The sequence below is a fragment of the Protopterus annectens genome, chromosome 17.part0 (assembly GCF_019279795.1).
Source record: "Protopterus annectens isolate FY-2018-M chromosome 17.part0, PAN1.0, whole genome shotgun sequence".
NCBI classification, from domain to species: Eukaryota; Metazoa; Chordata; order Ceratodontiformes; family Protopteridae; genus Protopterus; species Protopterus annectens.
Genome location: NC_056751.1, coordinates 312,602,743 through 312,621,025, shown reverse-complemented (window position 1 = coordinate 312,621,025; position 18,283 = coordinate 312,602,743). Strand labels below are relative to the sequence as shown.

The following is an 18,283-nucleotide window of genomic DNA, read 5'->3' as shown; positions in this document are numbered from 1 at the left end:
GGCTAAGCATTTTAAGGACAAGGGACCAACACATAAATTTAAGTTTAAAGTGCTGCAGGTATTACACACAAATATGAGAGGTGGGGATATTATTAATAGGTTGAATATAGCTGAATACAAATGGATAACTATGCTAGAAGCAGACAGGCATCCGAGTTTGAATAATCATGTTAGTTTAATGCCTATATTAGTAGCTGAACAAAATCAATATAAATGATAGTCTTACACAAACATGAAAAAATGTCAATAAGGAAATGTTAATTAAATGTTTTATGAAAATGTTTTTAAAATAATATGTCTTTAAGTTTTATAAGGTTAGTTAATTGATTGAAACTAACTTTTTATTGGCTGGTTGTGTCATGTGTTCCTGGTAAAATGATTATTTATACTGTGATTAAGATGGTATTAACATACTGATGAAGGGTGTTACCCGAAAGCTTTATCTTGTGACTGGTGAATAAACAGAGTGATGCTTTACTGTCCTTTGGAACTGAGGTCATACCCCGCAACGAGGGGGCAGCCTCTGGAGCTAAAGCTTGGTTCGAAACTACAAAGGTCGGACATGGATATTTTAGAAGGTAAAGAAAGCGATCCATGTACCTTGGACCCGACTACAGAGTCTCAATCCCAGGAGACTTCTGGTGTCAAATGTTCGGAGGAACTCAAGACAGCTCTTGGAACCAGAAAAGAGGATGCTACCAGACCCAAGACAGTTGACGCCAGGAAAGTTGGAACCTTGGGCTCCAAGGACTCAGCAAGAGTTGGAGGAGGAGGAGGGCATGGAAGGGTCATAGATTGGTTGGTTATGCCACCAGCGTGGCTAGGAACTGAGGACAATGCCCTTGCCGTCAGAAGCTGATCCACCAGTCTCAAAATATCGGCATCAGACAGACTATTAGTAGACTGAATCAAAACAGAGGAAGGAGACTTAGGGGATCTCACTTCCAAAAAGGGGCTTGGTAGCATGTCTTTGAAGGGGGTCAATAGCAGGCGAGTAAGTCGTTTTTGGGAATGGGAATAGAGGCAGTCCTGAATGTTTCAACACTGAAGAAACAGTGGGTGCCGAAGAAGTAGCTGTCGTCTCCAATCTAGATTTAGCTTTGGAACCAGATAAACCTTCCAGTGCCGAGGAGCTCCTCGGTACTGAAGTTGATTTAGGTTATTTTCTTGATGGTTCCAAAGAACTTGGAACCGAAGAAGGCCTTTTCTTTGAAGTAGAAGAAGAGGAGGATGAAGATGTGCTAGCTTCAGTCTTGGACTCAGAAATGGTCTCGTCAAATCCAGATTTAAGGATTCCTTTCAAAATGAACATGTTCTTTCTCTCAGTTAAAGTACGAGTTGAAAACCCGTAACAGACTGAACAGTCTTCTTGGAGATGAATCTTCCCCAGAAAATATAAACACAAGGTATGCCGGTCAGAGTTGGGGATTTTACTCTGACACCTTTTAAAACCAGACATGCCCTTAGAAGACTTAGGAGAAAGTTGTTTTTCAGCCATAATGAAGAATGTAACAATAAACTTTCACACACTCACATAACAAGGAAGAAATACTTAGGGAAGATAAGGAGATTTTTTTTTAAGTAGACAGAGAAAGAGGAAATACCAATAATGGTACTTAGAAATACCTAAAAAGGTTAGAATGTACTAACAATGGTACTTAAAAGGTCTACCAATGGTAGATAGAAGAGAGAAAAATCTCAGTAACACAGTAACGCCCACTATGAGAGGAACGGGTAGATAGGAGAGAGACTAACAAGAGGTAAAGTAACTAAATATAAGAAAAGAGAGTTTTAATATAGAAAAAGCTTACTATAATAGCAAAGGCTTGAGAGCAAGATAAACGCATCTGGTCAGCGAAGCTAAGGTAATTTCAGAGAGGAACATTATGAGTAGTGCCTGGCTCGAGAGTTTGGAGAGCGCAAGATGGGAAGATATGGCCAAGTCTGTTCTGAAGTTTGGAACCAAACCCACCGTCAAGGACTGAGTAAAGACTGACAACATCAGATGGATGACTAAGAAACAATCAAACAAATAAGAGCCAACGTTAGCTTTAATTTTTTTCTTGATACATTCAGAAAAGGACATTTTGGTGTTGTGGGACATTTTGAGACAGTTTCATCTCTTTTCAGGATATAAAATAAATGAAGACAAAATAGAGGCTATAGCAATAAACTTAGAGCCCATAAATGAATTGGAATAGCAGTACCAATATTTATGGAGACATGATAGGTATATGTACCAATATTTATGGAGACACGATAGGTATATGGATTAAAAAAAAGGATTCTATTATGACAGATAAGGAAATATGGGAAGCAGAGCCATAGCTGGCTCTTCTAGTGCCTAGTGCTGCTCCCTGATATAGTGCGCTTCAACTACAAGTTGAGAAGCAAACAAAAAAGTCTGTTCTCTGATCTGGTTATTTCTCATCTATTCCCTATGGTCCGTCACAAGTCAAATGTGCTCCTCAACTTGAATATTAAAAAAAGAAAGAAAAGAAAAATTCTTTCTACTTTTGAAACTTGTAGCAAGCTGCTCGGTACAAGTTAGACCACACACAATGTGCTGAACCAGACACTTCAGTCCTGACCACAAAACCAGTATTTATGCAGTAGCATTCAGTAATGTCAATATGGAAATAACTGTACTACCAATCTACAGATTGCACCACCTGATACCTTGTGTCTAGGGTGGCTGTCTCCCTAGCCTCACCTTAGCTATGCTATGACACTAAATAAAAGATAATACAAAACCTGAAAAGCACGAATCTTTTGATTATGGATAGTGAAAGTAAGATACAAGCAGTGAAATGTTTTAGCCTCTTTAGTTTTATATACAGGTGAGGCATTTTTATCAACTCTAGAGGAGATGTTGTGGACCATAATTAATGAAGGATTTGAAGAAATTTATTTAGGAGGGGAAGAGGGCAAGAGTTAAATGGGACAACTTGATTCTCACTGCAAAACAAGGTGGTTTAGGATTACCTGATTTGAACAGATATTTTAGCACTATGCAATTAAAGCTCATATAAAATGTAAAACACAAGCAGAAGGTTATAAACCAAAGTGGAAAGGGCTGATGACAGCACAGGTGTTTGTGTGTGGGGGGGGGGGGGGGGGATTCAAGAAGTAAAGAGACAATAGGATTTTAGGATTTAAGGAGAACAATGACAAACATATAAAACATTACATTTAGAAATTACTCTAAGAACTAAGCCAACAAGAAAATAAAAAAAAAACAGATTTTTGTCAATAGGAATGATTGCAAGCAAGGGTTTAAAAAATAGGCAAGGATGCAGGAATATATTAGAGAAAATTAGCAAAGGAATCAAAATACTGATGAGACTAAGCAGAAGTCTGGCCTACAGGTTAGAGACTGCCTTACCTACCAGGGACTGACAACAGAATATAGTCAAACAGGAAGTGATAGAGGAGTGCTAAATGAAAGAATATCTCTGGTAAAGTTTTTCAGTGAGCCTAGTACAGAAGCTGTTATTAAAAAAATAATTAGTATGGCATATAAAATAAATCATGATAGCTATAAGAATCAATCAAAGCAGCTCAAGAAAGATTGGGAAGACAGAATGGAAAGACAGTTTACAAAGGACATCTGTACGGCTTCCAAGTATGCAACAAACTCCAGGAATGTTTACATTTTTTTAGTGGATGTGTTTGCACAGATACTTTTATACCTCAAAGAGATTTCAGAGAATTTTTGTCTCTGGTAGATAGAATTTCTCCTCAGGTTAAAAGCAAATGCTGGAGATGAAATAGGAAAGACAGGAAACTGAGGACTTGTTTTTGTGGAATATAATGACCTGGCATATTTTAAAAGTTAACCAGAAAGTACGTAGTCAGAAATGTTGGAGGAGCAAATGGTTGCAATTAAGGAAATGACTCTTTTGAGCTGGGATATAGGATCTGAATTGCCCACACAGTAAGTCATTAATAAATGTAATACTATTTGTCTGCCAAAAAAGCAATTACTAGAAAATGGTAATCAAAATCTAAACCAACTGTACCTGAAGTACTGGATATTATAAAAAAAGATAAAAGAACTGGAGATGGGATCTCTGGAAAAGGAAAGATGCAAATGAAACAGAAATAAATGGAATTTGTGGGGACAATGCATGTAGAATGAAATTCAACAGAAGGAATGGGGTTTAAAGGAAGGCAGGAACTGAGCAATTTATACAATATTGGAGTGAATGGTAATTGTTAAAAAGAAAACATATGTATGATTTATTTTCTGTTAATGTATGTGTACCTATATCACTGTATAAATGTAAAGATTTAATAAAGGTGTTAAAAAATCAATCAAAAAGAGTCAGTCAGAAGTACTAAGGACATGAGTGAGTTTTCATTTTTTGACAGATGGTTTTGTCCCAAACTTTATATTAATATTCAGTCAACAAAACAATAGTAAAAGACTTTTGGGAAAAAAGCAGGAGAATAATGAACTTTTAGTGTTGACAATGGTTGACAAGTACTGTGTCAGTCAAACTAAAAGGAATCTAACTATGTAGTGAAAATTACTTCCTTTCTTTGATTCTAGAAGAAATACACCTGAAGTCGAAAAAGACCCAAACATAAGTTACTTGCCAACACATAAGCAACAAGTACTACATCACTCCATGTACTCAAAATGTATGTTTTTCCTGTTATTGAAAACAAAACAGCAAATGGGAATTATTATGTGATAGCATAGGAAGGTTCAAGGATACTGTCAAGCGATACTTCACACAGCCAGTGGTTTGCAGATAGAAAAACCCATCTACTGAGACTAATAATCAAAATGCAGTACAGGCAAGTTTGAGAGATGAAGGGTAGGATGATGATTATGAATGAAATGGTCATCATTATAATGTCCGCAACACAGATGTGCAAGTTCTAAAATTCATAAGTACAAAGCAAATTCCAGTTAATAATGAGACTCAAAAATGCTTCCCATATCCACAGCACAGCATAAAACACTGGGACTATAAATGCAGAGCTGTTAGGTTTACTATCTCAGTCCTAAGATGGACTGTTGTGTGGAGTACGCATACCCTCCGTGTGTGTGTGTGAGATGATATACTGACATTCTATCCAGGAATAGTTTCTCTACCTTGCAACTACTGAGTGTTGGAATAAAATCTTGCTCAGCTGTACCAGACAAAACAGTTATCGGAGAATGAAAGAACAAATGAAAAAAATAACTAAACAAATGAAAATTTATCTCTTTTGTATGATCATAGCAGGTGACACAATGTGACCTGAACGAGTCACAAATAAAGATCATAATCCCAAATATACACAATATTAATGTCAATGTCACAAAATGACAAAATAGTTAGTTCCAATGTTCCAAAGCAACACCTTTTATAGCCAAGCATAATGTAAACATGGTGTTTTATTTTAATGTATTTTTGCAGGGAGACAACCCAACCCTTTGTGCCACCCACTTTTGCTACATTATCACAACTAGTTGCCACCTCAGTGATAAATTTTAATTTAAGTTTTGGAGTGCCTAATCAATCTGCATCCCCATAACCACACCACTTTATTATATAACAAGTCCAACGTTATAGGATCTTAGAAAGTTTACCCTTCCCAAAGTATTGCACATTAAGACCTCCCAACTTTCCCTGTTTTGAATAAACATTTTTACTTTCAGGCCTGACTTATCCCTACACAGAATGTTCCTATTTTTGGAAGTATGTCCTTATTTTCAAGACTGACTTACACCTTCACTCAGTTTTCTAATTCTCCCTTATCACGTGTGATTTTTGAAGCTGTCTAGTAACATAAAACCACACTACATGATCAATATACTAGTGGCACTAATAATTTCAGTGTAAAACATTTAAAGAAAGAGGACACATTTTACATCTCCCCTTTTCTAAAGCAAACATAATCCTTGTGTGGTACCATTTTGCAATATGGTTCATTAAAGTCTACAGATTTTACACTGCCTCTTTGATAAACTGCTTATACCTTCCATTATTTTTGTCACTCTGTTTTTTAAACTTGCACTTCTGAGAAGTATGCCACATTCCTACTGGTGGAAGCAGAAAAAAGTTATGTCCTATTTGTTATTCAAATGTTATGCTAATTAAATATCCAGAGTTTTAGCTGGATGTATCTATTTTTCAAGAGCCTTTGTTTCTTTTTTCAGTGTTGGCAGGTTGAGAGATATACTCATGTCTGATTGGTAGTAATAAAGCAGTAAGGGTGTGGAGGTGCAGCTCTATTTTATATGAGGAAGTATAGAGGCCTGCCCCTGCAAAATGATATGTTACTCTTTTTCTTTAGTTGCACTTATGTTTTCAAAATCAAACCAAGACACAAACTCACAAATAGTAAACGCTCTGCACACCCCTCGCAGTCCAAATGGTAAAAAAGCAAAAATCAGGTAGAGTGAAACACAGCTGGAAAGTTTTAAAACACATCCAAATGCAGCAATTTCATCCAGTGCAAGTCTTTTATTGAAACAAACAGATAAATTTGGTACCGGACTTATCTGTTTGCTTCAATAAAAGACTTGTACTGGATGGAATTGCTGCCTTTGGATGTGTTTTAAAACTTACCAGCTGTGTTTCGCTCTGATACCTGATTTTTGGTGTTTTATGTTTTTAAAATGTTCACTTCTGGCAATCATTTGTTTTGGTAATGTAAATATCTTGGATTGTATTTTTAAAGACTTTTAATTCATTCTAGGTTCACTATAGTGACTTGCCATTACCCCTGTTACAGAAGAATACACTTAAAAGAGTACCCATTTAGAAACACTTTTAAAAAGCATTACACTGTTTTAAATGTCTACAAAAAAAATAATGAATCTATAACAATCTCTCTTTCTTAACAAAACATGCTGACTAACTCTAAGCAACTATACAGATCCACACTTGCTTTTGTACAGCTACTCAGAATACTACAGACCCCTCTTTCATATCATACTAGATTAAAACAAAATTTAATAAATGAAAGCAACATGTACATGTTCTGAGACTACACGTACCAGTTCTTCCTGAATAATTCGTTTCATCTGGATTCTAAAAGATGTTCTTTTAGGTATTACTTGTGATAGCTTCTTCTTCTGCATCTTTTCCTGTGAAAGGAAACAATGTATATTGATGATACCTACTGTATAAACAGACTTTTGTCAGTACTAGACTTCAAGCAATATAGAAAAAAATGCCATATAGCTGTGTGTAAGATATTTACTGTAATAGTACATCTTTCTAGACAGGTTATACGTACATTATTCATAAAATGTGGGTTAGCTGATGTTTGGTGTCACATTTTCTTGAGAAGAATTTCTTCCCAACAGCAGCATTTGTCTTTTAAGAAACCAGGGCTGGTCTCATAACCTGCTTAGACACTATTCTTTCTCTTCAGTTATTTGAGCCTTAACTGCACCCAAGGACAGATGTTTGTGGCAAACTGATAGTTGTATTAATGTGAACTACAGAACTTATCAGTGCAAAGAACAATACATTCAAGATTTTGTGCATAACCTTGTAATATGCAAAGATAACCGTTGAAAGAGTTAAAACAAATTAAAACATTATGCTAAGGTTAGAGGTAAATGTGTCTTGAGTTAAAACAAATGAAAAACATTATGCTAAGGTAAGAGGTAAATGTGGCTCAACAATTAACAGTTCATAGGTTCATAGGTTCATACTAGGCTATCTGCCCGAGGGCATTTACAAGCCTAGCCCATAGTTTTGTGGCTTACGCCACCCCTTTAGTATGGGGAACTATACCCATTATTTTGCTGTGCCTCTGTTGAGCAGTGACACTGAGGTAATCCCTGGGGTATATCTGCGATCTCCCATCCATTGGTCAAGATTTCTCTTGAACAAGGCCAGCGAGGTGCTCTGCCTCACATATACCGGGATTTTATTCCACAGCATAGGGAGTCTTTGGGTGATGAATCTATCCCTCCAGCACGTCCTATTAATAGCCGTGTCGAGGTTTAAGTCTCCGCCTTGTGGCTCTGACGGATCTAGATTTTTGAGGTGAAGCATATTCATCAAATCTGGGTTTGACATGGCCTTGTATGTTAGGCAAAGGTCACCTCTGAGCAAGTGGTAGCGACTGAATAGAGCTGGAGTTCTTTCAGTCGGGCAGCATAGGACAGATGTTTGAGACCCTTTATCCTTTTGGTGAGGAACTTTTGTGGCCTCTCCAGCTGCTGCAAGTGTTGGGTCAGATACATTCCGAATGGGGCATTGTACTCAATCATTGGTCTGATGAGTGATGAGTATAGGGAGACTATGACCTCCCTTGATCTAGATGAGAATCCCTTCATGATAAGGTGGGCAATGTAGAAGGTCTTCCTAACTACTTTAGCTACATGGGTGTCGAATGACAGACTACTATCAACCTGGGTCCCCAGGTCCCTGATAACTTCTTCTGTGCTCAGTGGATTGCCACCTATTTGGTAGCTAGGGGTAACCTTGTTTTTCCGAAGGGTATGACTATGCATTTTTGGCATTTAACTTTAGGCCATGGCTCTGGCACCAGTTATCCGCTTCTGTGAGACCCTTCTGAAGGATATCTGTGTCAGATGTGTTTTCTACTATGGCGCCCAGTTTGCAGTCATCTGCAAACTTTGTCAGCTATAACCCTCCTGTGTTTGCTTGTACTTCAGAAAAGTAGATGCCAAACAAGAGTGGGCCCAGGACTGAGCCCTGTGGTACACCACTTGTGACAGGCTTTGAGTCTGACATGGCGCCAGCAACTCTGACCCTGTGGGTTCTGTCACTCAGCCAGTTTGCAACCCATCTTGTGATGTATGGGTTAACATTTAAGCTGATGAGTTTTTCAATGATACCCGAGTGGGGTATTGTATCAAGGCCTTTGCCAGATCGAGGTAGGCTGTATGGACTGCCTTTCCTCATCAATGGCTTTGGTGACTGTTTCAAAAAGTCAACCAAGTTTAGAAGGCATGATCTGCCTTTGACAAAGCCAAACTGGGATGGATCCAAAGTCTGCAAATTCCTATGTCTTTATTTATGAGGTCCATTATGATCCTCTCCATGGCTTTGCAGATAAGGCTTGTCAAGCTAATGGGCCGGTAATTTCCAGGGTCGGTGGAGGCACCGCCTTTGTGAAGTGGGACCACAGTTGCAGTGCGCCACTCCTGGTGCGTATCCAGAGGTAAGACTATGATTAAACAGCTGTCCTAGCTGTGGGTTTAATTCCTCGTTGAGTTCGTGGAGCACACAGCCGGGGACACCATCAGGTCCCATGGATGCTGTGTTTTTTGCTTTGGAGAGTGCAGTTCTCACTTGGGCGTTGGAGATGTTTGGGGGGCTGCAATCGCTCGGGACAGAGATCTCTTTTGGGGAGGGGAGAAGTTTGCACTGAACCTGTCAGCCAGTATGTTGGCAATGTCTGTAGGATCAGTAATCTTCACATCATTTTGAACTAGTTCTGAGCATATCTGGGAGTTTCCTCCCAGGTTTCTAACATAGCTAAAGAAGGCCTTATGATTGTCTTTTGAGTCTTTAGCTATTTTTCTCTCAAAATTTGCTTTGGATGATTTTATGAGAGCTCTTAGTTTTTTACTTATAGTGATCAAGGGTGTCTTACCTTTTAAGGATTTTGCTCTATCTTGTAGTAGCTTCCTCCTTTTGTTGTAGAGTTTGTTTATGGCTGGGGTCCACCAGACTGGACGCTTGCCTTTGGTACAAAGAGTCTTTGTTTTGCTTGGGATTGCCTTATCCATGCAGTCCTGCAGGTGCTGGTAGAAGGCATTTGTAAGTGATTCAGCTGCTTGAGTACTGTTTTCCGCCGGCTCGGGGGCCTTAAAGGAGACCACACTAGTCTTTAGAAGTGTGAAGTTGGCTTTCGAGAAGTTCTTTACTGTTGTCTTTTTTATTTCAGGTGGGGGTGGGATGAGGACCTCCAGCGAGATAAGTTTGTGATCTGATCTCACCAGTGAAGATAGGAGGAGATGAGATAAAAACAGTGATGTACAATCAATCTGCAGGAAAGTCTCTAGGAACAGATGGTACTCCTGTGGAGGTGTGGAAGTTTGGAGGAAAGTAAATGACAAAGATCTGGAAGGTTTTAACAGAATTTTTAGAGGAGGAGAAGCATCAACATCTTGAAAGAAAGCTGTGGTGGCTGTAATACTAAAGACGTTAAAAACCCACCAGACACATTTAAATTTTAAACCATGAATATAAAGTGTTTACAACTGTACTAACTAAAAGAATGGCAAGGATGTTGCCAAAATTGACAGATGTAGATCAATGTGATTTTGTAGAGAGGAGGCAAACATCTGACAACATTAATGTACCAATGATGATCCAGATAGAAGCGGAATGTAAGAAATTACTGCTATTGCTATTGTCAGTGAGTCTTGATGCAGAAAAATAATTCAACAGAGTAAGGTGGGATTTTATGAGTAGGACAATGGAAGTATTTGCATTCCCTGATACAATAATAAGGTTAATTAGAAGGATATATGAAGGATATGAGGCAAGAATTTAAGTGGGAGTGTTCCTCTTTGATAAGTTGTGCCTGAACAGAGGAACCAAGCAGGGGTGTCCTCTTTCCCCTTTGTTATCTGCTTTACATTTACAGCCACTGGTAAAGAAAAATACGGGACTCTGAGACTCAAGGATATAATTGTATGGTAATCAGGAAAAGTTAGCTTTATTTGTGATGACATTATTTTGTACCTGATAAATACAATAAAGGACATCTCAGTGTTGTGGAGCATTTTGAGACGATTTCAAGTCTTTTTGGGATACAAAATTCTTGAAGACAAAACAAAGGCTATAACAGTAAATTATGTACCCACAGATGAAGTAGTTGAGCAATAGCCATATTTTTGGAGACACGATCAGATGAAGTATTTAGGACTAAGGATTAAAAAGGCTTCTGTTATGGCAGCTAAGAATATGTGGGAAGAGACTAAAACGATAATGTAAAAAATGAAAAACTAGACATTCTTTTTACAGATATGGATAGTAAGATACAGGTAGTGAAACAAATTTTATTATTTTTTTTATTTTACATTTGTTGACGGGGATAGTCCAACTGGATGCATGTCCATTTTCAGCGGAGATCCGGGGAGAAAAGCTCCAAGGGTAAGCAGATACAGCATTACATAATACCAGCATTACATATTACAAACAGACTATTTACAGAAATTACATAAGTAAGCAAGTTAAACAAGTTCCACAGGTTACAGTTAATCCTGAGCACAAACAAGTCAGGATTAAATTAAATTACACAGTAAACTGGTTAACAGATTTTTACACATTCTAGAGAGAGTTAGCCAGGCTTGATACATTGACATAGCCAGTTAAGTGACAAATGTTGTTTGTGTCTAGTTTTAAATTGACCTAAGGTGGAAAGTAAGGTAATATCAGCTGGAAGAGAGTTCCAGGATCTACTTACAGAGTTTCCAAAGAGAGAATCACCGGCTGTGTTATTAATTTTGCTAGTCTGAATTAATAGTTTGTTAGAGGATTGAAGCGGTCTAGGATTGTTATAGGGGGTGATAATATTTTTAAGTGCAGGAGTATTGTCCGGATTATAGAGGATTTTATAGGCCATAATCAGTTGGTTATACTGGATTAGGCTGGGTAGTTCAAGCCACCCAAGCTGATTTAGATTGATGCAATGATGTGTCCTAAAAGGCAGCCCAGTGGCAAACCTGGCAATGTGGTTGTAGCAAATTGAGAGTTTGTTAAGGACAGTCTTGTTTAAATTCGAGAGTAGAGGGGATGCATACAGAAGGGTTGAAAGAAGGTGAGAGCGAGCTATGGCAATTTTAGCTGGAGGGGTTAGGAAGGCTTTTATTCTGTAAAGTGACCCTAGTTTTTTATTGATGGTTTTGATAGTTTGGTTAACATGTAGGTCAAATTTTAGATTACTGTCTATGATGACACCTAATAATTTTGTAGATGGGTCAGGGGAGATTATTGTGCCATCATTTGATTTTATGGTAAAGGTGAAAGCGGTAGACCTACGTGTTGGTGAAAATAACAGCATTTTAGTTTTTTTGGGATTTAGGATCAGACGATATTCAGAAAGCCAGTTTTCTATTGTATTAAAGGTGGTCTGGGTAGCTGACCATAACTCTACTGGAGATGTGGCTGAGCAAATCAGAGTAGAGTCATCAGCAAATTGGATACAGCTGACTTTTGGGATGACAGTATAAAGGTCGTTAATGAAGATGGAGAAGAGCAAGGGCCCTAGTATAGAGCCTTGTGGTACTCCAAGGGTGTTAGGTAGAAGGTTAGAGAGTTTGTTCTGCCAGAGGACAGCCTGCTGTCGACCATTCAGGTAGGATTGAAACCATTGGAGGGCTCCAGTATTTAGACAGAATGTTTGCAGGGTATGGATTAAAAGTTGGTGATCAACCATATCGAATGCCTTGGAAAGATCCAAAAAGAGGGCTGAGGATATATAATTATTGTTGCGATTATGGTTTATGGTGTTAGTAAAGGCTAGGAGGGCTGAAATAGTGCTGTGATGAGGACGGAAGCCATGCTGAGTGTCTGCCATAAGGCGATTTTGGATTAGGTGGTGCATGAGTTGTCTATGAAAACATTTTTCCATAATCTTTGCAAGTGGAGAGAGTATAGCTACTGGCCTATAATTGGAGAATTCAGTAGAGCTGCCTCCTTTGTGAAGTGGGATTACATAGGATATTTTCCAGGTGGTGGGAATTTTAGCTTCTACTATGGTTCGATTGATTAGTATTATGACGGGGTAAGCAATAGCATCAGCTGATTTTTGTAGGTAATCGGCAGGGAGTTGATCAGCAGAAAGTGTAGTGGGTTTTAATTTTTTGATCAAGGTACGGATAAGTGAAGTGGCGACTGGCTGGAAGCTGAACGCGAGTAGGTTTCTAGGGGTGCTACTTTCAGGACCAGGGGAGCTAGGAGGTACATGGTTAGCTAGGGCTTGAATTGTCTCAGTAAAGAATTGGTTAAAACTATCAGAAACATCTTCAGGGGTTTTATCAATAGTAGTAGCAGGGATTGGGGTTGAAGTTTGTCCAGGATGTAGTAGATTATTTAAACCTGCCCAAACCTTCTGAGGCTTATTTTGATTTACTGTCTGTAAATTACAGTAGTATTGTTTTTTGTCTTGTAAAATTTATTTTTTGGTTTCGTTCCTGGATTGCCTGTATTTAATGTGATCTTGAGGGTCTTTAGAAGAACGCCATAAAGCCCGTGCTTTGTTTCTAAGGGTAATTTTGAGTTTAGACTCTACAGAAAGCCATGGTGCAGTTTTTGCCTTGGTTCTCTTTGAACGAACAGGTGCATGCAAATCAAGGATCTCAAGGAATTTGTTGTTAAAGTATGCTACTGCTTCCTCTAAGGGGAGGTGTTTTAGAATAGACCAATTACATGAGTTTAGTTCTTGTTGGAATTTGGCAGGGTCAAAGTTTTTATTGTTTCTAACCTTTCTGAGTAAGGGTTGTTGGGAATTAATGGTTTTGTGCTTAATTACATATGTGAGAAGGTGATCGCTTAGGCCATTAAGGAGGGTACCAGAGGTGTACAGTTGGGGGTGACTGTTTATGAGTACCCAGTCAAGTACACTTTCTTCTTGGTTGGGTTTACCTATCCTGGTAGGGGTGGATATGATTTGTGTAAATGCATGCAGGTTAATATGGGTGGTTGGGGATTCTGAGGAACAGGTGCCCCAGTCTATGTTAAAGTCTCCAAGTAGTAGGGTTTCTTGGGGGTAGTGACATGATAGCCAGTGCAGGATATCTTCAAATGTAGATATATTGTTACCTGGGGGAATGTACATACAGATGATATTAATGCATTTATTTTTATTAAGTTGCAATTTGGTGGCAAGAATCTCAGAGTTATTAATCTGAGGAGGTTGTATTACATCTATGGTGACATTCAACTCAGATTTATAGAGTACAGCTACCCCACCCCCCTTCCTCGAAGCACGATCCAGCCTGTGTATGTTGTACTCAGGTGGTAACACTTCATTGTCTTTAGTGTTAGGTTTTAACCAGGTTTCAGATAAACAGAGAATCTCAGGGGAGTGGACATCCAGAAGTGCATGCAATTCATGTACCTTGTTATTAATGCTTCTAATATTGAGATGACAGACTAGGAGAGAATTAGTTGGCCTATTAATTGTAGGTTTGTAGCTTAGATTGCAAGTAGAGGGGGTATGTGTATCTGAAGTGAGTGGGCCAGGGTTGGGATGAATATCACCACCAAGTATTAGGTTGAGTCTATACTTGGTGATGAACTTCAGGAATTTGTTTATTAGTTTGTGGTAGTGTTTGGATCTAGAGCTAATGTGCCTGGGTTGAGATGCTGATAGACTGAACAAGATGTTGGATAGGATCTGGTACTGTAAGTATGGTTAAAGGTGGAAGGATTTACAGCTGGGGTGATAGTATGGCCTTTTGGGACCTGAAATCCCGTGAGAAAATGTTTTAGGCCCTTTAGTTAGACAAACAGGTTAGACATATTTTTACTAATTATTGTCTACAGCTTCTGGTTAATAAAGAGTGAAGGAATTTATCTGGGAGGGAAGAGGGCAAGTGTTAAGTGGGATACGTTGCTTCTTCCAATAAAACAAGGTGGTTTAGGATTACCAGTGGCAGTGACTAACATTGAGCAGCTTCCCTGCCCCCCGTAGAGGTGGTTACTGACTTGAAACTGTAGTTTTATTTTCCCTTTTGGGTCTATTCCTGCTTCTTTGCAGCCCCTGCTATCAAGCACGCTTTAACGTGCTTTAGCGCGATTTAGCGCGGAGTTGCCAGTAGAGCAGCATCGGGCAGCGCCGGTTAAACAAGGTTAAACTCTTTCTGGCTCCAGAAAGTCTGTTCTTCAATTTTTCCCTTAGAACTGCTCTGTTAGGAACCTAAACAGTTTACACCTACACTAAAAAGTGCAGCACTTGTTCCAAATAGCTTTTTCTTCTCAAAAAGCTCAGCACTTGTCTTATAAGCATATCCCTGGTCTTATAAGCATTCTCTTTGCAGGTCAAGCACTCCTATATTATACAAATCTCTTACTAGCAAAACCCCCCAGGAGTGCCCACTTCCCTGCTAAGCCCACTACTTTTCTGTCTCATACCAACTCATAATTCTTTCTAGCATGTCGAAGGGTCAGATGCTGGCATCCTCTCCTGCCCATTTGGTGAATCTGGGAATTCTGAGACAATGTTACAATTGCCTCATGTACACGGACAACCATCTCCTCCTCCCATGTAACACTAACACTTGTGAGAGATGCAGCTATTTAGCCAGACTGGAGGCTGAGCTCTCTCAACTCAGGACTGGCAAGACCAGGCAGGAGGAGAAGGCAACTACACACACCACAATACCAGTCTCACATAACTCAACCACACCACTGAATCAAACACATAAACACACTAAGACATACTCGGAGGCTCTGAGTAAAATTTACCTAAACAGCAGAGGCCTCCAAAGCAGACACCCAAGCAACTGCAAACTCAATACACCACACAAACAACACATAAACAACAAAATCAGTGTGCAAAGCAGTCACTGCCCTTAAGGCCAAATACAACACCAAACATACTTGTCATAGGTGACTCCATAGTCAGACACACTGACATCCCGCCACCAGACTGAGTAAGGAGAAGGTCACAGTAAGCTGCCTGTCGGGCTAGAATCCGCCACATAACACAAGCACTCAGGTCTCTCAACAGCAGGTACAAGTACGACTCAGTCATTGTCCACGCTGGTGTCAACGACCTGAGACGCACTCCTTGGACTACATGAAAAGAGACATTGAGGAGCTCTCTGATTATGTAGCCCAGGCAGGTATGACCCTGACCTTGAGCAGTATCCCACCTTCACCTAGAATGATGCCACAATACAGTGATAAGATGATCAGCTTTAATAATTGGCTTAAATTCTGGTGTCATTCAAAGGGGATCCAATGTCTGTCTGCCTGGGATGACATGCTGGACAAGCCACGCTGCTTCGCAAGGGATGGCTTGCACCTGTCACCCCTAGGCTTCCGGATATTGGCAAAGGCTCTTGCCACCCCATAGTGCCTTTTTAGGCAAGGCTCAAATTCTAAACCTACCACCCTAGAACACAAAAAGTAAAAACTAAGGGTAATGCTGCTCAATGCCAGAAGTCTCAATCTCAAGATGCACGCACTCGAGGCCCTTCTCAGTATGGAGAACATCGATGTCTGTGCTGTGACAGAAACCTGGTTCAAGGCTCCTGAGAGCACCCCAGCACTAGCAGGTTTCACCTCATATCATGCGTCCCGGCCCCAAAATCCGGACAACACCAAGAAAGGAGGGGCGGTGTCCATATTCATAAAGGACACCCACACCTCAAGGTTGGTGGCAACGCACGATGCATCGGAGACCATCCAGGTGCAATTAACCATAGGCAAGACTGCTCTGCAATTTGTAGCATGTTACAGGCCACCCTCTCAAACTCAGGAACCTCACATGGCCTTCCTGAAAACATTGGAGGGATAAATGTATCTCCAAACACCATCATACTAGGTGACTTCAACTACCCTAATATAGACTGGGAACACTACTCAAGCCCAAACACTCTAGCCCAAAGGTTCCTGGAGTTCATAAACTCAAATGCCATGGAACAACTAGTCACCATCCCCACAAGAGGAGAAAACATACTTGATCTCATCATCACGAACATGGGATCACAATGTTCAACACCGAAGTATACCCTCACTGGTGAGATCAGATCATAAACTAATCTCGCTGGAGGTCCTCATCCCGCCCCACCTGAAACAAAAAGACCACAGTGAAAAACTTCTCAAAAGCCGACTTCACACTTCTAAAAACTAGTGTGGTCTCCTTTAAGGCCCCTGAGCCAGTGGTAAACATTACTCAAACCGCTGAATCACTTACAAATGCCTTCTACCAGCACCTACAGGACTGCATGGATCAGGCAATCCCAAACAAAACTAAGACTCTTTGTACCAAAGGCAAGCGTCCAGTCTGGTGGACCCCAGCCATAAACAAGCTCTACAACAAAAGGAGGAAGCTACTACAAGATAGAGCAAAATCCTTGAAAGGTAAGACACCTTTGATCATTATAAGTAAAAAACTAAGAGCTCTCATAAAATCATCCAAGGCATTCAAAAGACAATCATAAGGCCTTCTTTAGTTATGTTAGAAACCTAGGAGGAAACTCCCAGATAAGCTCAGAATTAGTTCAAAATGATGTGAAGATTACTGAACCTACACACATTGCCAACATACTGGCTGACAGGTTCAGTGCAAACTTCTTCCCCCCCTCCCCCCCAAAAGGAGAGATATCTATACCAGAGGATTGTAGCCCCCCAAACATCTCCAACGCCCAGGTGAGAACTGCTCTCTCCAAAGCAAAAAACACAGCATCCATGGGACCGGATGGTGTCCCCGGCTGTGTGCTCCATGAACTCAATGAGGAATTAAACCCGCAGTTAGGACAGCTGTTTAATCTTAGCCTCACCTCAGGATACGTACCCAAGGAGTGGCGCACGGCGACTGTGGTCCCACTTCACAAGGGCGGTGCCTCCACCGACCCTGGAAATTACCGTCCCATTAGCTTGACAAGCCTTATCTGCAAAGCCATGGAGAGGATCATAATGGAACTCATAAATAAAGACATAGGGAACTTGCAGACTTTGGATCCATCCCAGTTTGGCTTTGTCAAAGGCAGATCATGCCTTCTAAACTTGGTTGACTTTTTCGAAACAGTCACCAAAGCCATTGATGAGGGAAAGGCAGTCCATACAGCCTACCTCGATCTGGCAAAGGCCTTCGACACAATACCCCACTCAGGTATCATCAAAAAACTCATCAGCTTGAATGTAAACCCATACATCACAAGATGGGTTGCAAACTGGCTAAGTGACAGAACCCACAGGGTCAGAGTTGCTGGAGCCATGTCAGACTCAAAGCCTGTCACAAGTGGTGTCCCACAGGGCTCAGTCCTGGGTCCACTCTTGTTCGGCATCTACTTTTCTGAAGTACAAGCAAACACAGGAGGGTTATGGCTGACAAAGTTTGCAGATGACTGCAAACTGGGCCATAGTCGAAAACACATCTGACACAGATATCCTTCAGAAGGGCCTCTCAGAAAAGGATAACTGGTGCCAGAGCCATGGCCTAAAGTTAAATGCCAAGAAATGCATAGTCATACCCTTCGGGAAAAACAAGGTTACCCCTAGCTACCATATAGGTGGCAATCCACTGAGCACAGAAGAAGTCATCAGGGATCTGGGGACCCAGGTTGACAGTAGCCTTCGCTTGACACTCATGTTGCTAAAGTAGTTAGGAAAAC

General features: G+C 40.2%; 1 protein-coding gene across 1 annotated transcript in view; it reads right to left on the bottom strand.

Annotated features, from left to right (window-relative positions):
* Positions 1 to 18,283, bottom strand: part of LOC122791433 (bromodomain-containing protein DDB_G0280777-like) — a 1,939,725-nt gene that overhangs the window by 1,487,694 nt on the left and 433,748 nt on the right. Inside the window, exon 4 of the mRNA XM_044059175.1 lies at positions 7,001 to 7,090. Within this exon, the coding sequence (XP_043915110.1) occupies positions 7,001 to 7,090 (90 nt within the window). The remainder of the gene's footprint in view (positions 1 to 7,000; positions 7,091 to 18,283) is intronic.